At 38.1% G+C, this 25,844-nt stretch overlaps 1 protein-coding gene across 1 annotated transcript in view; it reads left to right on the plus strand.

Moving 5' to 3' along the window:
• The first annotated feature begins 414 nt into the window (after positions 1-414).
• LOC131065318 (uncharacterized) overlaps positions 415-25,844 on the plus strand; it is an 82,341-nt gene continuing 56,911 nt past the window's right edge. The window contains exons 1-3 of the mRNA XM_057999795.2: positions 415-890; positions 961-1,156; positions 1,485-1,571. Of these exons, the coding sequence (XP_057855778.1) occupies positions 685-890; positions 961-1,156; positions 1,485-1,571 (489 nt within the window). The 5' untranslated portion in view covers positions 415-684. The remainder of the gene's footprint in view (positions 891-960; positions 1,157-1,484; positions 1,572-25,844) is intronic.

Genomic DNA, 25,844 nt, shown 5'->3' on the forward strand with positions numbered 1-25,844 from the left:
TTTTCCTTGACACCTAATAGCATTGTTTTAGGTAGATGTATTCAAGATATCTATACTAGTTAAATATCATGATAAAAAAAAGTAATAGAAATTAATAATAACAATTACAATTAAATTGATATTAGCACTATGTTCTTGCAGTGAAAACATGAGATAATGTAATTGTGGTGATTGTGTTTTTACAACGAAGACATGAGATAATGTAATTGTGGTGATTGTGGTGATTGTGTTTTTACAACGAAGACATGAGATCATGTAATTGTGGTGATTGTGTTTTTACAACAAAGACATGAGATAATGTAATTGTGGTGATTGTGTTTTTACAACGAAGACATGAGATATTGTTCTTGAATGTTGTCCATGGAATGTTGTTCATAGAATGTTTATATTAGAAATGAGAAGATTTATGACTTCATTTCGTAGTGTTGGAAAAAAAAAATTTCACAATTAAGAGAGGCACGGGTATGCAATTTTTGGAAGATCGATAAACTACGAAATTTGGTTCGGAAAACAAAGATGGCGCACCCAAGGGCACGAGAATAGTCCTTAGTGGCGGGAAAAGGCTGTTTTGTCCGAATTGGGATTTCAGCTGAGTTGTCGCTGGAGATAGCAATAAAATTCAGCAACTAGAGTGGAGACTATAATTTGAATGCTGGTATTGGAGGTACAATTTAATAGAAAGAAATGGACTTTAGTGGTTGTGATGTTGAGCAATGGAGAAAAGCGCTGTCCGATTATGCCCTTCACATAAACAGTAAGCTTGCAGAGTTGGATAAGTTCTACACGCAGGCTCTTCCTCCTATATTACAAGCTCGAAACCCTACTTCCTACATTACCAAAGAAGAGCTCAAAAAGATCATGGAATGGAAACTAAGTAGAGGCAAATGGAGGTAAGTGCTGTCTATGAAGAAAAGCTTTTGTTCGTTGAGTGTAGTGTGCTGAATTAAGAGTGGAATGCAGGCCGAGGCTTTTGAGCTTTGTTTCTGCAGCGGATGAAGAGGAAGTGAAAAAAGCATCACAAAAGGCCTTTGCAGCGCTTCCTGATTTGAAAGAGGCAGTGACTGCGATGTGTGTTGTCAAAGGAGTGGGCCCCGCCACTGCTTCTGCCGTTCTCGCTGCATATGCGCCCCAAATTGCACCCTTCATGTCCGACGAGGTGAGCTTCCCATTTGCATTGCACCCTGTTTTCTTACATAAGACTTAAACAGCTGGCACATTCTTATTTGAGATATTTAAAACTTGCTGAAAACTAGTAGAAATCACGAGTATGCGTGAGATGCAAGTTGCGGGCTGGAACTAGTGGTGAGTACTCGTGAGTGCTGGGCTAGTCTGCGCTGAAAACTTGTCCAATACCGGGTTTTGCCCAGTTGCGAGTTTCAAAACTATGATCGTAATTCCCAAATAACAAACAACATGCAGACTGTTTACTTTTGAGCATTTTCTTAGGTTTTCTAATTCTTCTTTCTCTCTTTTGATATTCACAGGCCATGCTGGCAGCTCACGGCAGTTCAAATGACTATTCCTTAAAAAGATATCTTGCCTTTGCAGAGAAGCTTCAAAACAAAGCCAAGGTTTGTTGTTTTTTCTGAAGCCTTTCTTAGTCCCACAGAGCTAGACATTTTATTCCATTTGTCGTTGTTTATTTGAAATTTGGAGTCCAACTTGTTCTTCAATAAAAAATGATATATATACATGTATGAGTACCACAAATCATCATAAATCACATATCGCAGAAGTCTGAAACGTGAGAAGCACCGTAAACATCAGCCTGGATAGCTTATTTTGTATGAGGTGAGAAAAAGTAGTTTTTATTCGATGACTATATCAGTAAAACATAGGATTAATGGGAGTTAGAATCACTCCCGGGCAAAGCTAATGACACAACCATGGCACCTGGTTTGATCCTTGTTTAAATGTGCTTACTGCTATATATGAATGTTCTTCCATTGATCGATTTTCAAATGAAATGATTCTATGAATTCAATGATTGGCTTTCCATTTTAAGGGATGATATCCCTTTATTTTCATGGTTATTTGTAGTGGTTTTACATAAAATACAAACTCAAGATTGATGTGGAGGACCAATGCAAGGAATGAAATTGCACGAAGAAAGGGAAATTGGCCAAGGTAATGACAAGGCCACGGGCACAGTGGCTACACTTGGTTTATATTATATATTATCAAAGAAGGCCATTGGGAACTTTTTTACGAGAAAAAATGTATTTACAATCTATTTCTAATCTTAACAATTGCATTTGAATATAATTAAAATTAAATATAAGATGGTATCAATGAACAAGTAACAATACTTTGTCATAGAAACTATGTTGGAAAAATAATCCATAATATCAAGTTTCCACAATCCATCGTACTATGCGTTGTAATTCTGGATTCAGTTGTGTTGAAGTTTTTGCATCAACCTTTCAGATCATGGGGTGTGATCCGGAACATTGATGCAGAAGCTTCAACACAATCGAAACTATAATGCACAAATAATCCACTTTGGACTACAAAGGTACTAGAAGTTTAACGGTAGAATCCCTTGTTGGACCCATATAGAATTTTTGTATTGAGTCACGTTTCATGTCAAACATGGTCATTTTCATAATTGCAAATCATATTTCAGGTCTTGTCTAGTTCGTTTTGTCTTGTCAAGTTTTGTCCTTTTCAGACTTTTGTAGGATTGTGGTCTAGAGGCTCTTGAAATCATACGTCTTGATGAAGGAAGGGAGGTTGCTGTTGGAGTGATGTGCTAAGTCCAAAGATTTTCATGTACTTTTGGAAAAGAGATTAAGTATCAGAAAATCAAATTGTAGTGCTAAAGTGTGTAAAGGCAATTTAGTTTCAAAAATAGAAGCTCACAGATTGTATTGAGTTGTGCGAAGTATGGAAGAGAAATTGTTTTTCAAAAGAAAAATATATGTCCTATTGTGAGTTGCGTGCAGTAATTCAATCGGTATGTCATTTTTTTGAGCATTCTATGGCTATGACACTCTTTCCTTTATAGATTCAGTTATTTCTAATAATAGAGTACCAAGAGCATGAGACTTGCTTGCACAAAGCCAAGATATATAGAGCGTCTTGAAAGAAAAACTCTTATGCTCAAAACCAGCAGAAATTATGTGTAGACCAACATCGCACAAAGAGGAGTTCGATGTAGGTGACATGGTTTTCTTAAGGATACAACTATATAATATAGATAGTCTTATATCAAGAAGAGTGGAGTTGAAAAGTTCAAGATTCATTTTAATGGGCTAGACAGGTTCACACAAAGATTTGGTGAGGTGGCTTAGGAGCTTGAGTTACTAGAGCACAATAGGATACACAATGTGTTTCATGCATCATGGCTCAAAAGGGCATTGGAGCAGCTTGTTAGTCCTTCTACGTGGTTGCGTCCTTTGGATGATGAAGGCAAACCTATATTGGTATTTAAAACTATCTTGGATGTTTGGAAAAAAAAATGAAGAAACAAGACGATTATGGAGCATCTTGTACAATGAAAGGATCTTCTGATTGAAGATTCCTCTTGGGAGGGTCCAAATCTTCTTGAGCATCCTAGCTTGCAATTTGCTTGAGGGCAAACAATTTCAAGAAGGGCGGACTATAATGTCCCCTTTTTCAAACTAAATTAATCGGAGGACTTGAAGCCTATTCTTATTCCATGGAGATTGAAGGGGAGGATTTGCAAAGGAATAATATAATAATAATTTATTAAGTTGTCCAAAGGTAGTATAACTATATCTTTGGAAAAAGGACACTTGATTTACTATTAAATGGGGCCAAAAAGTGAATAAAAACTATAAAGTGAAAAATGGTAAATATTCAATCAAAAGGAATATTAATTATCCAAAAGGTAATTAATAATTAAAAAGGAAAATAAAACGAATATTCAAATAAAAAAGTAATTTTTTAATTACTTTAAGGGTTGGATAGAAAAAGGATTAAAAAACAATTATTAAATTTTTTTTTCATTCTATCATTATTGATTTCCAAAAACCCTTGTTGCAAAGCTTTGATTCAACATCTTTTCTTGTGGATGTGATGTCCCCATCATCTTCACATCTTGTCAATCAAGTATCTTCAATTTTGTGAAGTCTTTCAAAGAGACAAAATTGTAATTGGTATCAAAAGATCATACATGAAGATGTTAGATATATTATCAATGATAAAAACTAATATATCAAGGGTGAAATAAGTTTGAGCAAACACTTAGAACCGTTAAGAAGAAACATCATGAGCACATATCAAGATCAACCTAAAGTGACTAAGCAACAATTCAAGACTTCATCCATATCGATCATCACCCATACTTATAACTTGCAGTGGATCAGTTGACATTATCGGGTTTCCCTATGTCTATTACTACAATCTAAAGCGGACCATATGTTTGGATAAGTCAAATTGACATTGAGGAAGTAATACAAGTTGCTTTGAGATTATTATCAAACTGTGGTCATGTTAATAGTGATAAGGATATTCATGATTCAACAAAGTAATAATCATCGATTATTAGTAAGGAAGTGATTAGTCATGGCCATTGGTGTTAACACCTAGTTGTTAAGAGATCATCAATAACCTATTAAGGTGGCAGTGATTACAATCAATTAATTATGGAGTAGTACAAAGATGTGTTTAGGAAGAGACATCGGACACGTCTCTTGGAGGCATTCTATCTAATTGCAAAGATATAAGAAGGCAATATGTAATGTTCCCATTTTCAAGTTCTCCACTAGTGCAGTTGCTGCTAACTTTTTGGATTTGTGTCAACTTATTCAGAGGGGTAATTTGATGTTACCGGTGAGCTTAGATGGTTTAGAGGAGTCACATGATGCTATGATGCTTTCAAATGTTATTTTTGGCTTATGGTTTGGGCTCCAAGATTCTTGGAGGGAGCATCTATTTTTAATAGGTCACCCAATTGGGTCCGTTTATCATCTTTCATCATCAAGATTACTCCTACACAGTTAGATTTCAATTTTGATGCATTTCGACCATTGTCACTAATTGGGTGTATTATTGAGCTATATTTAATTAATTTCACCAAGGTTGCCATTTTAATTAAAATAATGTATTGGGCACCTTAGTGTTATAGCTCGTTGGAAAGAGAACAAAGAGTTTTAAATATTGAGACACTTAAAAGTGACTTTAAGTGATGGAAATGTTTAACAAGTAAATTAAATCTTTTTTTGGAGTTAAAAGGCTTAATAAATTAATAATGTGATTTTAAAAGGGGGTTTCTGGAAAGTCCCTAAAAGGCTTATAAAAAGGTGAATTGAGAGTTCATTTGGTATGTTGAGTTTGGATTTTGATATTGCTTTTGTTTGGAGGAGGTTACTTCTTCATCTTTGGTTTATGAGGACGAAAACCCTTGTAGACAACATGTTCTACGTTGTTGAGAGATACAATCTGGAGAATACTTGGTGATTTCATTCAGAGGTCAAAGCTGGGCTCATTGAAGAAGATCTACATTTCAGTTTTGGAGAGTTTATTGAATATCTAATTGATAGAGATTGATTTGGAAGGTGATTTGGAGGGTTTTGTTGTTGTTCATTGTTGGTTATACTTCCTCATGTTAGTTGTACCATTTCAAGAGCTTGGATGTGGGGGTTTAATGGCAGAAGATTGGTCTTTGAGGGTTTAAATCTGCCTTCTTGGTGTTTATAATTTGCTACTAATCAGTTCAACCCCCAGCCGTACCATTTTGAAATCACTTGGTGCAGTACCTAGGGTTTCTGGACATTGTATTTTTTGGTCATTGCTGAAGTAGACCTTTATTTCATCAAATCAGCAAATGGGTATGTCTGAAATAGATATGTAATATCGTTTTATGATCTAGGTTGCTCTTACATTTGATAGATTTTGTTAAATCAGATTTGAAATTAATTCTAGAATATTTCAGCTACTTGTATTTATGAGTTTCTTCAATAGGAGAATGGTCACCTCTAGCCACATCTATCTTCCCCTCAATACAAGATAAGACCACCTCTATAGGAAAAACCAGAGTAACCCCAAGATGCATAAATTGAAGCACAACGAGCAAAGCAGTGGAACCAAGAAGGAGAGGGACAATATAACCCTCATCACAAAGAGACCCAGGAGTCAAAAGATATAAACATAGAAAACTAGACCCCATCATTAGGAAAACCACATACCAAAGAGAGTCTGCAGGAATCCATAACAAAAAAACCTCTCCCAATAGATCAATATAAACATAGGAGCTCAAGGAGAGAAGAGAAACAATGATACCACCATATTTCCGCCTCAAGGGCCAAGAAGAAGCTGAGACATCCAAAGAAGCCCTCAAAGAAACAAACTTGAAGCTCTCCCAGTCAGGGCAGAAACAACTTCCACATAGCCTCTCAGAAATATGAACAACAACAAAACCCCATAAGAGAAAAATGGATCTAGAAAAGAGCAGGGGCCAAAGATCAAGCAAAAAAAAACCCTTATAGGTTCTGAGACCTCCATCCGGCAACCAAACAGGAGCCAAGCCCCATAAGAGCATTTGTCACAGTCATAAACCGAATGGGGGCAGAAAACACCAATGAAGTCTCCCACCAAAAGCATCCACACTTGAGGAAAGGAGTCCTCACACTAGACTGAAGCAGAAGATGAAGACCTCCATCCAAACAAAAACCGAATGCTGGGCCAATCGAGCACGACAAGGAGAGAAAAGCATTGAGGAAATGGGCTTCCAAGAGTTCGCAAAATCAACATGATGAGCACCCCACACAAGAGCGTCCTCCAGAGAATGAAACAGAGGAACAACTGCCTACTCTAGAAAACCCAACACAAATTGCAAGTCAGCGCCCTCGAGCATCTTTCTCCTGCTCAAGCAAGCCAACCAAGAAACAAGAAACAAGGCCGAAAAAAGGAAGGAAGAAGGCGAGGCAGCCCACACCATCCACCTCACCATCGAGATCTCCCTCATCTTCACCGCTTGCATCTTCCCTTGCAGCCCTAGCCGTTCTTGCTCCACGCACGTGCTCTCCCATTTCAAATCCTCCTGCTAGTTTTTCTATCTTTCTTGTATTGCTATTCATCAGTATTTTCTCCAACCTTTGATATAAAAGGTTAACATATTTGGATGATATGAGAACCTATACCTATATATTGAACCATTCCTAGTAAAGGTGTACAAGTTATTCTTTGGAAGCTATATACCTAAGATATGGCTGAAAGCAAGTGCACTCTTGCCCTAGGGTAGGTTAACACTCTTGAGCTGAAGAAGACATGCCTCAAAAGCACAAAGATGGGTGATATCAATCCATATATTGGACGATAGTGAATTTGTGAAGAATTTTTACATCAAGGCATACACGTCTAAAGTACCACCTTGTATACTTCTTTTATTAATCCATATATTGCACAATAGTGAATTTGTGAAGAATTTTTACATCAAGGTACACAAGTCTAAAGTACCACCTTGTATACTTCTTTTATTTCATATGAAGAGGAATGTTTACGTTGTGTTTGCAAGGTAACTTGCCTCTAGGAATAATTATTTCTCAAAGAGTAAAATGCACATGTTGTTTTGAATGCCCAACACCCTTATTAGGATCACTTTCAACAAGGAGAGCCTTGGTAGCAAAGAGTTGTGGCTTGTGCCTATAATTTTGGATCAAATATGGTTGAGGAATTATGATTTGATAGGTTTGTACTGGCATAATGTGCAACACACAGAATTGGAGGAGTTGAACATGAGTATTGCACTATAGAATGGAGATGGAGTTACTGCTTGTCCTAAGATGTCTTTTATCTTGATTCTTGACCAAACCTTTCTTCATACTATCATGTGTAGAATTATTTGCCCCATTTTCTCTTCCCATGTGTTTCACTACTTGACTTTGGAAATTAATTTTTATTGGCATTTACCTTCATCTTTGTTATAGTGTTTTGACAATATCTTGGGATAGTGAAATGTTATAAAAGTTGTTAACACCCATTCTAAAAACCTTTCTTTCAACTCTTTTTTTGAAAAATTGTTGATGACTTGAAGTTTGCCTAAAATAAAAGTATTCACATCCAATGCCTATAACATCATTTTTTGTTTGAAAAATCAGTTTTTTGTGGCCTAAATGTTGTTTTTGGTGAAATTGATCTTTACATTTTGTTCAAAAGGGAGATGTTTTTTTTTCATTCAAAATTGCATTCTACTACTTGGGCTGCATTTTTGCCAAGAGGTTGTCAATAGGGGTTAAAAAAGGACAAGAGGAAGTGAAAAATTGCATTTTTCTCCCTTTTTCGTCATGATTTTATGACTTTGGCATTGTTTTTGTTAAAAATGGGTTTCAAAATTCAAAAATGGCAAGAAGGGAGAAAAAATGTTTACTCATGAAGACATTTTACATTGTAAGTCGCAAATTTCGCAAATTAGGTGTCATTTTTTCTAAAAAGCTATATAAAAGGTATTATGCCTTTTTAATACTTCTTGCAGTGTGTTTTCCCTTTTCACAACTTTCGAGCAATTCTTAGTCGAAGTGGGTCTGTTGTAATATCCCCAACAATTTTTTTTTGATTTTTAACAGATTTATGTAATGTTCCCTAATAATTTCCTAACCTAAGTTAAGACAGGGAAATATATTAATTATTTTATATATTAATTTTCCATTTCATTAATATAAATTAATTAATAAATCATTGTAATATTAATTATTTTATGTTAGTAATTTATTCACTAATATAAAATAATTAATAAGTTAATAAACCATTATTTACTAATATTTAATTATTGATGGTTTATTTTCTAATATCTGGAAAATGGAAGAAGTATCGAAGACATGTCAGGTAGTTTGAATTCAGTTTGCGGAACTAATTTAGTTCTTCATTTCAAAGCTTTTAAAGGAAGGCTTCACTGTAGGGAAAAATATACGAAGAATCTGGTTTGTGAAAGCATTAAAGTTTTCCAACGGAGTTTGGGAATAAGACTCAGTTCCTTTCGTCGGGTTATGCCTGGCCTATTGGAAATTAAGAAGCTAGTGTGGTTTGAAGGATATAATACGTTCCAGCCAAACGGAGAATAAACTAAGTAGATTTTGTCAGAGAAAAAGACAAGAAATTGATCCTTTCGTCAGAGTAAATCTGGCCCATTGGAGTGGAAGCGAAATTTGAAAGATGATTGTTTGAAGATATCGGGTTTAAACAGTGCGGAATTTCTGTCACACATGGCTCCAAATCTAATTTAATTCTGTAGAATCGTGAGTTGAATTCTCATTACTGTTCGATAATAAAGGTGTGCCGTGGACAGATTACGGCTGGTGACATATGTTGAGCCGTTCCATTGACAATGCTCAGAACCGAAGCTTTATGCAATCAACAAAATACAGCCACAAAGATTTGTGACGGGTCTGTATATTCTGGTTTTGAAGATATCGGAAGTGAAGAATCAGCAAATAAGAACGCCAATTGGAAGATTGCGACATCTGGTCTGCAATTGGTATTTTCCTCTACATTAATGCTACAAATTTCAGGTGCATATTAATTCGCAAATATTCTATAGCTTGTCAATTTAGCATCCTTGTTTTCAATAATAATATTATTGTGTGGAGTGAATTTCATGTTTTGAATAATGTATTACGGAATATAAATATAGTGGGAAAGAGTGAATGTATACATTGTTATGATGCAGTCTTCAATCACTGGGAAATTAAAGGTTGTTAATTCGTGTGAAACAGAAACATAAGAGTAATGGCTATTTATTTACAAATTATATTTAATATGGACAATCTCATAAACCATTGAACCTGTAGAATGTATATGTCCATTCAAAAATTATCTAGTTGCTGCAATGGACCATTACTTTGTCTTTTGAAAAGGGAATACGTCTAGGAAGGATTTTTACAATTTACAACACACCAATCACTCGTTAGGGTTAGAATAATGTAATCCAAATCAATTGAAAGGAACCCTTCCACCTTTTGATCACTGAGAGCCCAAGCTGGAGGGTGGGAGCATACAGTGACAGGGGATCGTTAGATGCAAAATTTGAAATGCTGATTACAATACTCGGGCGGCAAGCCAACCCTTTCCGCTTATACATCGGGATATTGAAAACAATGCAATCACCTGACAGTAAACCAGCCAAGGACAAGCCAAAGAACTGAGAATGCAATCACTCAACCGCTTGTGCAGCGGGAGGACTAGAAGTGAAAATTAATATCAACTCCATCGCTTATTTAGCGGGAGGACTAGAAGTGAAAATTAATATCAACTCAACCGCTTATGCAGCGGGAGGACAGTATTACAAACTCAGGATAGGCGGCCAAGCCAGCCTCTTCCACTTATGTAGTGGGAACCAAATAAGAAATCAGAAGGATAGCTGTTAGTACTACTAACCAACTTTACAATTCATTACAGATAGTCCTGAATATAAGAATTATTGCTAATCTAAGGTAGGTGGCTAAGGCAGCCTCTTCCACTAATGTAGTGGGACAACAGAAAGCCAAAATGTTGCTGTTAGTACTACTAACCAGTATTACAATGAATATAGAATTTGATAACCAAGTGCTGATTAAGAGCTGACAGCTGCAACGAGACCTCCAAGCATCATCTAACAACCGAATCTACTCACTCTCTCAAAATCACACCCAAAATCCAGCTTTCGAAAATCTGATATATATGACTGCAGGCTGGAAATGCATAACCAACAACACCAATCCACACCAAAATGCTCCTATCTCACTCAAAACTCACTCAAATCACCCCACAACACACCCAAACTGACAATAAATCTTAAGCAACCAAATACCAACTGAAAGACAGCATGAACACGACCTCAAACCAACAACACGCTTCTCAGTGCACATCCCAGAGAAGTACGTCTAAGCTGAAAGGTATGGTTTGCATTATAAAATTGAAGACTCAAAATTAGAAGCTGAAAACTTACAAATATCATTGCCTGATGTATAGAATTTTTTTGAGCCAATACCCAGAATCACCAGGAGCCCGCACAAAGACTTAGGAGTGAAAATATGCTTCAGCCATGACGCCCTCCAACAACCAGGAAAACCACAAAAACTCGCACAAAACAAAAAACCAACTGTTGCAAACCATTCTCAATATGCTCTATCTATTCCTCTGAGTGAGAAATAGTCTCTCCACAGCTAGGTGCTATATCTCAAGCATGAAATTGACATAGGCTAGGAAGCTCGCAACTTCGAAGCACAAATCTGGCACCATTTCGGCAACACTTCGCTATACAAATTTCATAGATACCAAAACAAGAGCCCATCACTCTTATTTATGACTTTTTAGAGCCCCAAATTCAAATTCAACTCCCTCCAAATGCGCCCAAACCAAATGCCATTCCATTTCATACACATTTGGCATTGCATTTCATTTCATTTCCTTGCACAAGTTCGCCCAATTCATTTTCACTGTAAATCGCCATATTTGATAAGTATAAGACATATAAAATAATGTATTAAGTGGGCGCTCAAATATGACTTCAAAAAATAAAAATACAACGGAGGCAATTTACTTAAGAAATCACCCATTTGCATTGAGTTATAATTTAATCCCTTACACCAAGTTGATCCTTAGAAGTCATAAACAAATTTCGCCTAGGCCATGGATAAAAAATAAAATATTTAAAAAATACTTCCTCTTCCAAATGCTGAATTCTGTCAAATGAATTGAGGCCAAAGTACTGAACTGCATTGCTGGAAATAGACATTGAGCTGAGTTGTTGACCCCTGCTAAAAATAGCACTGCCAAAAAGAGTACTTACTATAAATAGTATAGTGCTAAAAATAGTGAGTGTTTCTAAAGTGATAATCTCCACATTCTGAGCAACTGCTGAACTTAGTAAAAATAGTAAGTCTCGGAAAGGTCTTCAATTTGGTTTGCATGTTATACCATCGCAGAGCTCTTAGAAAACTCAGAAAAACCCAAAGAACTCAGCTGCTTTTACCTCCACTTACTAAAAATAGTAAGTCTGTCAAACTCCATTACTCACTATGCATGTACCCTCATTGTGAAGCTTTCTGAAAACCCAGAAGGAATCCAAAACCCAGACTGACAAACTCCAACATGCAAGCCTTCGAAAATGCAAAAACATCCTCCCAAAGGTAGGAAACCCTAATTTCTGCTTCCGAATATCCTACGTGTCTCCGTAATAGGCTAACGGTTAACTGCATTGATTATTGTCAAGAAGGGGACATTATAGTTCACCCTCCCCAAGATTGCTTGTCCTCAAGCATCCGCAAGCCAGGATGCTACAAAATCTCGTCATTATCCCAAGTAGCATTTTCCACAAGTAAGTTCTTCCACTTCACCAAATGCTCTTTGATTGTCCTTCTCCTCAAAGAACGTTCTCTAAAATCAATGATCTCCTCTGGAATCAATACTAACTGTCCTTCCTCATCCAAGGGAGGCCAATCAGAAGAGACAACTACATTGTGTCCAAGTGCCTTCTTGAGGCGAGACACGTGGAAGACATTATGAACTTTGCTACTCATTGGTAGCTCTAACTCATAAGCCACTCTCCTGATGAATCTAAATGGCCCGTAGAAACGTGGCTTGAGTTTCTCTGCTCCACTCTTCTTGAGAGTAGATTGTCTGAAAGGCTGAAGTCTAAGATAGACCATGTCTCCAACCTCAAATGAGCACTCTACACACTGCTGATCAATGTACAACTTTTGCTGATTCTGTGCAATTTGGAGGTTATCCTTCAAAGCTCTAAAAATATCTTGACACTGCTGCACCATATGCTTTGCCTAAGGGGCTTTGCTATCACCAAACACCAACCCAATAAAGCTAGGGGTCTCATACCCATAGAGTGCCATGAAAAGGAGAAATTTTGATGGACATGTGGTAGGAAGAATTGTAGCAGTTTTCCCCTACGTGTAGCCATCTCACCCAAACTCTCTTCTGCTCCACATGATTCCTGAGATAGCTGAAATCAATGCCATGTAACATATCATGCGAAGACAACTCTATAAAATCCACATTAGCAAACTCACTGACAATCACGATCTTGAGTAAAAGAAAGAATATTCCACTCAACCAAAAACATAAATTCAAGTATCACTTCTCATGATGTCCTCAAAATGAAGAAGATCAATCATTGTTACTACTCTAAAATCTACCAACCAAGGAATGCCTCTACTGTCACCAATCGAAATCATAACACCAACCCTTAACTTCCATGTCTCAAGGGAAGAAACTCGAGTACCCCAACAAGCAAAACTCACTGTAGTCAACCAACCATCATCTAGAAGTATGCATACTATCACCATGAAGTGACGATAGTGACCCAAACTCTCCCATGTAGAAGTGGGGAATAACAGATTCGTACCCAAAGGATTTCCTGTGGCTGGTTGCATAATCGTCTGCAAATGCTCAAAATCAAACTTCCCAAATTGAGAGGTCACCAAAAACAGTGTGGAACAACTCGGACAGCTATAAACGATCTGAAATCTCCCTAAATGCATAGGGGACATGAGTGTGGGAGTAGCTGAAAAGCCAACTCCTCTAATCAATTCATCTCTACCATCAATCCTCAACCATGAACAACTCATCTGCTGCCTTGAAGGAACCATCCAATACATCTGCTGATCAGAATCTGAACTCATGTGTAAGCTGATTAGATTGTGGACAGTAGTGGTAACGCCCATCATCACAACTCCAAGGCTCTCTGAAATATGAGCCATAGCATAAAGAAGTTCACTGTCCTAGACCAACTTTGGAGGTAAACTGTTAAAGTTTACAACACAAACCTACATAAAGAGAACTCCTTGAGTTTGGAAGGTCTGAAACAAACAATAACTACTGCAGTAAATGATGGAAATCAATGAAGTGCAACCTGATTGAAGTGCTCTACAAAGGAGACAACAGTAGTACCAATGAAATTTCCAAGTATAAGCATGAAAGTTGAGCATTGCAATGCTCAAAAATAAATCAAAAGTGGCTGGAAAACACCTCCAAGCAATCTCCAATTGAAAATCATTACTTACATGACCACAAAAATTGCCCCAACTCCCTTGAATGAGAGCAAACCATAAAGTGAAGTGACTAATCTGCAACCAATCAGCAAGCCCAAATCTGAAAATCTGATCCATTCTTTTGCAAAGAAGAAGCCCGAGTGTAAGCATTTGATCAATGTTCCAACCCTTACTTAAGATTTCTCTCCAATCCACCTGTAGGTGAAACAATGGTAACACACAATGGCTGGTAAAGAAAGGAACAAGACCTTTAAGTCTGAAATCTTGATCCTTATCACTCCAAAGGTCACTCCTATGACTCCCAGTACTCTATTAACTCTTGTTGACAATCCGAAGCAAGGATAGCCAACCAAGAATAATCTCTTGCATACCTCGAAAGTTGCACACTAGAACTCCAAGTGCCATCCAAATCAACATGCACTTTAGCGGAATATGTGACTTCTTGTGTATCCTCATATAAGTCATCCATGAAAGCATTAATGGCTAAGGTACAAGGAGTAATTGTTGACTTCAAAACCAACCCCAAAGGAAGACTAGTATATGCTAAAACATTACTCAATTCGAGGGATGGATTGTCAAGTATGTAGATTTCATATTTATATCCTTTCTCCAGAGCTACATAAAAAACAAGCTGGAAACTACCTTTCCTTACTGCTGTTTTGAAAATTCCAACAAGCTTAAGAACAATGTTTGGAACCCTTTCAAAATACAAAGTGTAGAAGTCTCTATGAATCAATTCATCCCATGAAGAAGCAATATCTCCAACTACATATGAAAGGCATGCAAGACTACTCATCAATTCTGATTTGGTATAAAGTGTCCCACTTTTTGGCCAATTCCAAAACTCAAGACCACACTTACAACTCGTGTTGTAAGAAACAATGATGCCTCCTACTTTCATATCACTCCAAATGCATCCTCCTTCTATCTCTTCATTTTCATATGTCATATCTAATGGCTTCCCAAGAGGTAGCCAATCACCTCATAAAGTGAACATGAATCAAAACCAAGCTGGAAAGCACACTCCAATTGAAGTCCTGGATCCCACACCTTGCTGTTTTCACCAAGTGCAATGCTGCAATCGTGAGTTGTTCCATCATCCAACTCAAAAACTGGATTGTCATATGTCTTCTCTATACCCATCTCAAACAATGGGTTATCATTGGAAACCACAAACTGATTTTCCCAGCTGTTATGATGAATACCAAAATTAGAATCTTTGTCATACTTTTCAGCAGCGACTCCATGGCTGCCCCTAGTCTCATGTACCTCCTCTTCGAAGCTTGTCTCATCATCATTATACCCAACAAATCCCAAACTAAGGTTTGATTCCTTGCCAAGATGAGGTGAAGGTGATGAAACAATGCTAGGCTCAATTAGAGGGGAACCAAAAGAATTCACACCTCCTTGTGGCTGATCTATCATAGCTGCTTGTATAATCTCAATGACAGTATCTTTTTCAATCTTCATCTGCTCTTCCTTTGAAAGCACATGAGTGCATTCAACACCATCACTAGCTCCATAAGCAACATTAAGGGGTTCATCATGCAAAACCTCAAATATTGATTTTTCTTTTTCTTGAATGACAACCTCATCAATGGTGGGTGCATGCATGACATGGGAATCATCATCAACATTCTCAAGCTCCTCACTTGAAGTTTTTCTTTCCTCTTCTTGAGCAAACAGAGTAAGAGCTATCATATGGTATATTTTCTTTGCAAACTCAGTCTTGTAGCATAATTTTGAATGGTGGTTCATGAAACAATTGAAAGGTAATTCTTCCTCAATGACTTGAGGAAGTGTATCATATTCCTCAAACATGCCAAGAATTTCTTCTCTAATCTTCTCCTCATATGAACCCATCATTAAATTCTGAATTTCTGCTGAAAGCACAGGATGGTAGGAATAACTGATTTCTCTATCACTCATGGAGAACTTTGATCAATCTGAACTCACAGGTTGGCAGGAAAACCAACTCTGATACCATTGTAATATCCCCGACAATTTTTTTTGATTTTTAATAGATTTACAACACACCAATCACTCGTTAGGGTTAGAATAATGTAATCCAAATCAATTCAAAGGAACCCTTCCACCTTTTGATCACCGAGAGCCCAAGCTGGGAGGGTGAGAGCATACAGTGACAGGGGATCGTTAGATGCAAAATCTGAAATGCTGATTACAATACTCGGGCGGCAAGCCAACCCCTTGCGCTTATACAACGGGATATTGAAAACAATGCAATCACCTGGTAGTAAACCAGCCAAGGACAAGGCAAAGAACTGAAAATGCAATCACTCAACCGCTTGTGCAGCGGGAGGACTAGAAATGAAAATTAATATCAACTCCATCGCTTATTCAGCGGGAGGACAACATTACAATCAACTCAACTGCTTATGCAGCTGGAGGATAGTATTACAAACTCAGCATAGGCAGCCAAGCCAGCCTCTTCCACTTATGTAGTGGGAACCAAATAAGAAATCAGAAAGATAGCTGTTAGCATAGTTGAACTACTCGCGACTCGGCTCGACTCGCCAAGCCCCTGGGAAAAAAACTTGGGGAAAACTCGGGAAAAACTCGGCAACTTAAAAACATGCTTAAACTTAGTAAAAAGTGCATTTTTTTTGCAAAATTTAATGAGAAGATGCATCCAATGAGTCAATAAATGATAACACAAAAGAAACAAGCTGATTCTAGATATATTTAAATGCAAACTGTACAAAATTGCATCCTCCTGAGGAATGCTGATGGTTGGAAGCAAAATAGTAAATAGTTTTTGTAAAACCAAAAGTAAATAAATCATTACAAATTACAATTACAACTTCCTCTTCCCAGCTGTAGCTAAAAGCCTAAAACTATTTACTATTCCTCTTCCTCTTCCCAGTGGAGATCTTCCCAGTTCTGAGGGTGAAAAAAAGAGGGGTAGAGAGATAGGTCTAGATCTTGGTGGAGATCTACAAACGCGCAATATTTGAAATTTCATCATTCATACTGATAGTTTCAAACTTTCAACTCTAAAATGTATAATACCAAGATTTCTTCAATGCTAATTATGTTGTTATATGGAGCCTAATTAGACTTGGAGGTTAAATTTTCCCTACTTCCATCAACACAGTTTCCCCCTATATTTTTCAACGGGGGTTTGGGGGCAGAGCCCCTTGCGAGGCCAAAAATACTTTTATTATTTTATAAAGGCATCGGGTGTTATAAAGTATAAGAAAGGAAAAAGACATATTGAAATGCCACTTATACTTAAATGTTATATTCCATGTGTATATTCTGATGAAGAGAATGAAACTGACCTGAAAAAACGAAAAATGATAATTTTTTGACATGTTTGGGCCTAATTTTTTAGTCTAGCCGAGTTTTTTAAAGAAACTTGCCGTGCAAAAACTCGGCGAGTTTTTGCTGTGAGTTAAAGTCAGAAAAACTCACAGAGCTCAAAAACTCGGGGAGTTTTTGAAACTCGCCGAGTACTCTACGAGTGTGCCATCTATGGTTGTTAGTACTACTAACCAGATTTATAATTCATTACAAAGATTCCTGAATATAAGAATTATTGCTAATCTAAGGTAGGCGGCTAAGCCAGCCTCTTCCACTTATCCAGAGGGACAACAGAAAGCCAAAATGTTGCTGTTAGTACTACTAACCAGCATTACAATGAATATAGAATTTGATAACCAAGTGCTGATTAAGAGCTGACAACTGCAACGAGACCTCCAAACATCATCTAACAACCGAATCTACTCACACTCTCAAAATCACACTCAAAATCCAACTTTTGAAAATCTGATATATATGACAGCAGGCTGGAAATGCATAACCAACAACACCAATCCACACCAAAATGCTCCTATCTCACTCAAAACTCACTCAAATCACTCCACAACACACCCAAACTGACAATAAACCTTAAGCAACCAAATACTACCTGAAAGACAACATCAACATGACCTCAAACCAACAACACGCTTCCCAATGCACACCCCAAAGAAGTACGTCTAAGCTGAAAGGTACGATTTGCATTATAAAATTGAAGTCTCAAAATTAGAAGCTGAAAACTTACAAATATCATTGCCTGATGCATAGAATTTTTTTGAGCCAATACCCATAATCACTAGGTGCCCTCACAGAGACTTAGGAGTGAAAATATGCTTCAGCCATGACGCCATCCAGCAACTAGGAAACACACAAAAACTTGCACAAAACAAAAAACCAACTGTTGCAAACCATTCTCAATATGCTCTATCTATTCCTCTGAGTGAGAAATAGTCTCTCCACAGCTAGATGGTATATCTCAAGCACAAAATTGACATAGGCTAGGAAGCTCGCAACTTCGAAGCACAAATTTGGCACCTTTCCGGCAGCACTTCATTATACAAATTTTCATAGATACCAAAACAAGAGCCCAACACTCTTATTTATAACTTTCTGGAGCCCCAAATTCAAATTCAACTCGTTCCAAATGCGCCCAAACCAAATGCCATTCCATTTCGTACACATTTGGCGTTGCATTTCATTTCATTTCCTTGCACAAGTTCGCCCAATTCATTTTCACCATATATCGCCATTCTTGATAAGTATAAGATATATAAAATAATGTATTAAGTGGGCGCTCAAATATGACTTAAAAATAAAAATACAACTGAGGCAATATACTTAGGAAATCACCGATTTGCATTTAGTTATAATTTAATCCCTTACACCAAGTCGATCCCTAGAAGTCATAAACAAATTTCGCGTAGGCCATGGATAAAAAATAAAGTATTTAAAAAATACTTCCTCTTCCAAATGTTGAATTCTGCCAAAATGAATTGAGGCCAAGGTACTGAACTGCATTATCGGAAATAGACACCGAGCTGAGTTGTCGACCCCTGCTGAAAATAGTACTGCCAAAAAGAGTACTTACTATAAATAGCATACTGCTAAAGATAGTAATTGTTTCCAAAGTGTTTTTCTCCACATTCTGAGTAGTTGCCGAACTTACTAAAAATAGTATGTCTCGGAAAGGTCTTCAGATTGGTTTGCATGTTACCATCGTAGAGCTCTCAGAAAACCCAGAAAAACCCAAAGAATTCAGCTGCTTCTACCTCCACTTACTAAAAAAAGCAAGTCAGTCAAACTCCATTACTTGCTATACATGTACCTTCATTGCGAAGCTTTCTGGAAACCCAGAAGGAATCCAGAACCCAAACTGACAAACTCCAACATGCAAGCCTTCGAAAATGCAAAAATATCCTCCCAGAGGTAGGAAACCCTAATTTTTGTTTCCGAATAGCCTTCGAGTCTCCAAAATAGGCTGACAGTCAACTGCACTGATTACTGCCGAGAAGGGGACATTACATCTACCTTCCCTATTTTTCCTACAAGGGTGTATGTTGCAAAGTGGATGTATTTCGGAGTTGGGTTCCTGATGCAGAGAGTCTTGGAGCTTGATCCAATTCACCTTCTTGATTGACTTGTCTTACTCAATCTTTCAACTACTCAAGCCCATCCAATAGCACTTAGTAGGGGTTTTGCTATTAAGACCTCCAAGGTCTAAACCACTTTGGCTTGCCTCCAAGGTTTAGCCCCTGGTCTTAGACAATCAACTCCTCCTATTGAAGTTGCCACCTCAATCTCCACACACCACTCCTAAGGCTCCAACAACTCCTGCAAGGATCACAACACTCCAACCTCATTCAATGGACTCAAAATACATCTACATAGTGTCTTTGAAGTCTTTTGAGGCTTTTAGCATCTTCAAACCCAACAACATGGTTTTCTAGCCTTTCTTTGCCTCTACCGGGCTCAAATAGGCCTAATTCAATTAGCTCTCCCTTGGCAGTTTTAAGGACTTAGTTTGAAAACTTCCCAAACAAGGCCACAAATAAATTATAGTTTTGGATACCCTTTTCAAGGTTACTAACAATATTTCAAATCTGCATTTGGGTTCTTCGTACAAATATGGGAACCAAATTTGTCCTATTTTCAAGGGTTTTGATCTACTCGGGTGACTTGGAAAGTTGTGCTTCAAAACCTTCACCAGTCAAACTATCTGCTCAAAACAATTTAGGATTCTTGAAGGGTATCCACAAGGCTTTCCAACCATGCCTTAGTTGTGACTCCACCAATCCATATGTGCTCAGAATTTGCACACTTGCTGCTGTCCTAACTCACCAACTCCTAGCGGTGAGCCTAGGGCTTCATTGTATTTCCTCCACAAAGGTCTGCAAAACAACAAAACCTATTCTAAACTTATGTACAGACCCTAACCTAGCATTCCACTTGATTTCAACAGGTGCCATCAATGGATGCTCAGGTTAGAGCCATTTTGCTCTTAAACCCTACCTTGCAAGGGTTTTACAACTAGTTTCAGAGAATGAATGAGATCTCTGCAAACAAACACAAACAAACTTGCTAATCTACTTTGCTGGAAAGTACATTCAACAAACACTCATGCCCAACAATGAGATTCTATAATCAAGTCCGTACTGGACCGTACTATGCAATGAAAACAAGGAAAAACTGTCAAAAACAGTGAAAAGACAAGATTTCTTGAAAACACAAAACTTGCTCTTGCATTCCAGATTCTCCAACCCGTACAACAAAGTAGATTTTGGCTTATATGTTGATGGTTTAGTTGGTTCAACCAACTTTGCAAAAAGTTGCAAAATGTTGCTCAGCAACATTTACATCTTTTGACACCCGAGATGCAACTTTTCATTCTAGTGCATTCCAAGGCTCCCAAAGGCCCTCAAACACCCTAGAAGACCTAAACACAATACAATAGACCCCTATTACATGATAACAATGATCTGGAGTACTACTCCTGTGATCTACCTTAGCATTTCAACTTCTTAGGCTGTCAGCATCCTGAACACAAATGACACAACCCAAAATTTGAACCATGGCTCTACTGAGTCGCAAATGGTTGGTCCATTATTACATCATAAAAGACAACACACAAAACTTAGAAGAAAAACAAAATTGCATGCTTGGAGTGTTAGGTGCCCTGCACCAGTTCCTCAAGCAAATCATGTATTTTAGTGGCTCTTGAAAATTTGCTAACCAACAATCCTACTTATCCTCTAATGCAAAGAAGTAGACTTGATTGCTTGTGGTCCTATCATTGGCACATTTTGTCAAAAGTGTGACACCTTTAGTAGTAGAAATATCCCAAGAAAATCTCTTGGCTAGAGCCCATTTGAATTGCATGTATTTGCATGATCACACCGACTCAAGCTTCTAACTATAGATGTCAACCACCAATTGTACACCTATCAAGCACATGCTCCATGGGTTATCACATCTTGATGATTTCAATCATTGAAACCAATTGAACTTCACAAGCTTATTTAATGGTTTCCCTTTGCTAGATCTCATAGGAACACCACTTTTGGTTGGTAGATTCTTTGTTGGGATTTCAATAAGCGTAATTATTTGAAGTTGAGGAATTGTGGAAGACTTTCACGTCTCATCCTAGCTGTTTATTTGATGTTTTCAATTGATCATCAAGAGGATTCCCCTCCTTTGGCATTTTCCTCCTTTTTTCTTTTTCTACAATTCTTCTTTGTTGGCTTAGATCATTGGAGGTGGTGTGATCTCAAAGTTCTTATTGTATAAATATGAGCTTCACCCTCTTATAAGTCCCTTTGGCTATCGTTAAATTAAATTGTCTTTACATGTTCTTATCCAATGCCTTGTCTAGGAGAAAGTCCTCAAACTTGAAGAGGTTGTGTGTTTTGTGCTTGCTCATGGTTCTCTAGTAGAAGTAGTTCAACCAATATGTATGAATATGTGCTCTTGACATCACCGATTTTGTTGATGAAATGCATTAATGCTTGTTAGTTAAACTATGGAAGCATGTTTGAACCAACTTTGGCTGCACTTTGCACTTCAATGTGGATGGAAGGTTGGACACCCTAAGGAGAGTTAATTGATCATGTTTTTTTGGGATAATATTCCCAACTTTATTTCCTTGAACCATATCCCCCTTCTAACCTTTTCCCTTGACATTTAAAAATGGGAGTAAATTAACATTTGAAATGGGTTTTTATTTTTTACACTTAGAGTAGCACTAGCTACCTTCTTTGGAGATTCCTCCATGGCTTAAAATCATTGTTGGCTTGTTTAGGTTCTCTAGGCTAGCAGACACAACATACACAAATCATTCCATTGGGTTTGGTAAACAATGTAGCAAGCGTACAAGTTCCATTGCATAGGGAGAGCCTTTTGCAACTTGATCCCCTTTGGCCTTGTATATAAGCTTGTTGGGTCCCATTGCACCCTCTCTTCTCCTTGAAAGGGGAACTTCTTTTGTAGTGGTCAAGGCTACACTTGTTACCCTTTGCCTCTTTCCCCACTTCCCTAGGGAGTAAACCTATTGCGAGGCCAAGAGTGCTACTTCAATTCCCCAACAAAAGAAAAAGGAACACGAGTGAGCGAGAAGCATGACCCTTAAAGGCATTTCTATTGTAAGTTGTGTTTTTGCAACTTGGGCAACTTTATTTCAAAAAGAATGTCAAACAAAAAAAATATAATATGTAAGGTAGCAAAGTTGTGAGTCACAAAGTTATTCACACTTTAAATTTCACTTTCTACTCATGGATGCTTTTTTGGTAAAAAATGCTTGTAAACAAAAAGGGATAGTAAGATGGAAAACATGATAATGCATTTTTCTACTTTAAGTTGCGTTTTGGCTCTTTGATTGCCGATTCATCCAAAAGGCGCCAAATTGGAAAAAGTGACTTAGGGCCATCAAAAACTTGTTTAGGGCATAAAATTTCAAAATTGTTGAATCTGCACTCAATCTACCCATAGTTGTAGAAATCTTTAAATATTGTGATTTGTTCCAATAAATCACCACTCAACCTAGATGCCATTTTTTTTGTAATTATTTGCGCAAACCCTTTTTGTTGACTTTTTTTGACAAAAAAAGTGCAATTATCCAAAAAAAGGTGATGAAATCATGATTTACTGAAAAATCACAGGTAAATCACAATTAAAAAAAGGGATGTTTTTTCTCTTGAATGGCAATTATATGATTCATTTCTAGGTCTTTCTCTCATTTCTGCAGCAATTTGTGCTCTTATCCTAACCACAACCCTAACCCTAACCTGATTTTTTCTTGATTCATTGAAAAATTCTGTCGTCTAGTTTGTCAAGATATTCTTTAGATAGATTTTTGCTACGATGAATCTATCAACCATGTGTGAGACTTTATAGCTACCTAGGTCACCTTACACCATAGAATAAGGACAAAATTGGCTTCTTTTTCATAATGAAAAACAAGAAGAATATAGTTCTTGCTGTAGAAGAGTCCAATGATTTAGTGGTAAATGACCATCAGAAGAAGGAGATTGTATCTAGATAAGAGTTTATAGAGAAACACAAGCATCTAGGGTTTGCTAAAAAAAGGGGCTTAAGGTCTTAATGGAAAGAAAAATGAGAAGAAGGGTTTTTAGATAATGATAGAGATGCCTAGGGTTTATTGTGCAAGGTAAGGAATATACAAGGTTTTCTCAAGAAGGAAGCTAGAGTACCTAGTGTTTTGTTTTCACAATTTTACAAAAAAGAGAGCCTAGGGTTTTCTTTCTAAATTTCACAAAAGAAGCATACATGGTTTTCATGAGATGAAGGTTTCAATGTCTAGGATTTATTCTTGCAATATAGAAACAATCACTTTGGCCAATTGTATCAAAAGCTAGTGGGTACAATAATAATTATTTTAGAAATGTAGTATCACTATCAACTCATTAAGCCACCCTTCGAAATAATCTTTGGTTTTCCTCTTAAAAAGAGATGAATTTGGTATATGTTGACATACAAGATTTGTTTCCTGAAGACAAGGTCAAGAAAGGGAACTTTGTGGTAGCTAGACTTTGTGACAGTGGGTTAGTTCAAGCGACCTCATTCATAATTTCCATGCAAAGCCAAGAGATGGTGATTATTGGTGTAGAACACTACAACAACAATACTCAAGAAAATAGGGTAGAGAATGATGAAGTAATGGACAAATTCAGCTTTGATTTCATTAATGAAGCATCTAGTTTGTTACCCTATGAGGAGGCCCAGATGGTTGTTGGCGGCAATATTGTACATGGAAATAAAACTAGTTAATTAAGTTGTAATTGTGTTGGTTAGTTGGCAACCGAGGGGTGGCAGTTGCGGTGCGACGGTTGGCGCTCGCACCCCCTCGATATCTTTATATACTTCCGAATGTAACTTGTGAGGGACAACAATTATGAATGGAATAATTTCTCTTATATTTGACCTGATATCTATGGCATTATTATTCTGCATTACGTGCTTTATCTGTGTACTTTAAGCTATTCACCCGAGAGGTTAAACATTTGGCGTTGTTGCCTAGACGTACTCAGGAACGGAAAACGCGGATAGCGCACAGACACACGATGGGCCTACCCGTCGGTGAGATTAACCTAGAGGCCGACGACGCGCAAACGGAACAATCGTTGTGGGACGCAGAGCGTGATGGCAAGAGGCAAAGGGGAAATTGAACCCTGTAATAATCCCGACACAATGTTGAGATAAATTGTGGTTGAAAGGAAAAATAATAAAAGTTTTTTTTTGTGTACATGGCGTGTGCTTGCTATGTACGGAAGTGATTTATGCCCAATGCATTAAATAAAGATAAAAAAAAAAGCAGAAACAGACGAGTGGGAGGCCACGCAAAGGGCCTTGATTCTGGAGCAGCAAGTAGAACGTAGACGGAGCTGAGGCAACTTGCCAAAGGGTGGCCCGAGGGGAACCAAGGAGGTGTCACGGAGGGTGCAGAAGCCGACGGAAATTTCTACGCGTCGCTAGAACACCATAGGGTGCGGAGCCATGAAGAGTTTTTGGAGGAAACAAGGTTACGGAGAGATCTAGTCGAAGAGACCCAGGATTGGTTCAGAAACTTATCCCTTACACCACAAAGTGAGGATCACCAAAGGGAGCCAGGAGTGGGTGCGGGTGACAACGAAGGGGAGGATAACCGTACGGTAGGTGCCACACTCGGCAGGCAAAACACCGTACCTCTAGTCACCCACGCAGAACACACCACTGGCACTGGAGGGAGCGGTGCAGGGGCACAGACACAGCCACAACCACCTCCAGGAAGACGACCCCCATCGATGGGGAGTAAACAAAAACTGTCGAAGTTCAATGGCGACGGGAAGGAAGATCCCGTCCGCCATTGTCGAACGTGCGAAACCATATGGTCAGCGAACGGTGTTACCGACCAAGACGAATGGGTAACACAGTTCCCAACAACTTTAAGGGGAGTGGCCATAGACTGGTACTCAGACATGGATAAGGCCAAAGTCGGCACATGGCCCGACTTGAAGGAGGAGTTTGGGATAGAGTTCCGCCTCCTGAGAGATGACAACGAAATAGTCGCCGAGATCTATGGAACGAAGCAGAACAAGAATGAGACTGTTCGAGGCTATAGTCAGCGGCTGAAGGAACTATAGGGAAAAATGGAGAGTCAACCAGCAGATGGGTTGAAAAAGCGATGGTTCGTGGAGGGACTAAAGCATTCCCTCCGAAAGAAGATGAAAATCATTCCACCTACATCGTATGAAGACGCATACAATAGAGCGATGGATCTCTAGAGTGAGACCAAGACATCGAAGAAAAAGAAGAAGAAGAATAGCTCGTCCGAGGAGGATGACTCGTCACAGGAAAGCAGCAGTGACAGCGAGGCTGGCAAATGGGTGCAAGCGCTCCAAAAAGACATGGAGCGAATGAGGAGGGAATTCAAAACAATGAGAAGCACTGGTCGGATCGAAGGGGACATATGGTGCACTGAGTGCAAAGAGGAGGGGCACACAAAAGGTACTTGCCCGAAGAAGGCATTCTGCGAGATTTGCCGAGTGATGGGACACTCCACCAAGGAGTGCCCATACAACATGAAAACCC

This window comes from Cryptomeria japonica, chromosome 1 (assembly GCF_030272615.1).
Source record: "Cryptomeria japonica chromosome 1, Sugi_1.0, whole genome shotgun sequence".
NCBI lineage: Eukaryota > Viridiplantae > Streptophyta > Pinopsida > Cupressales > Cupressaceae > Cryptomeria > Cryptomeria japonica.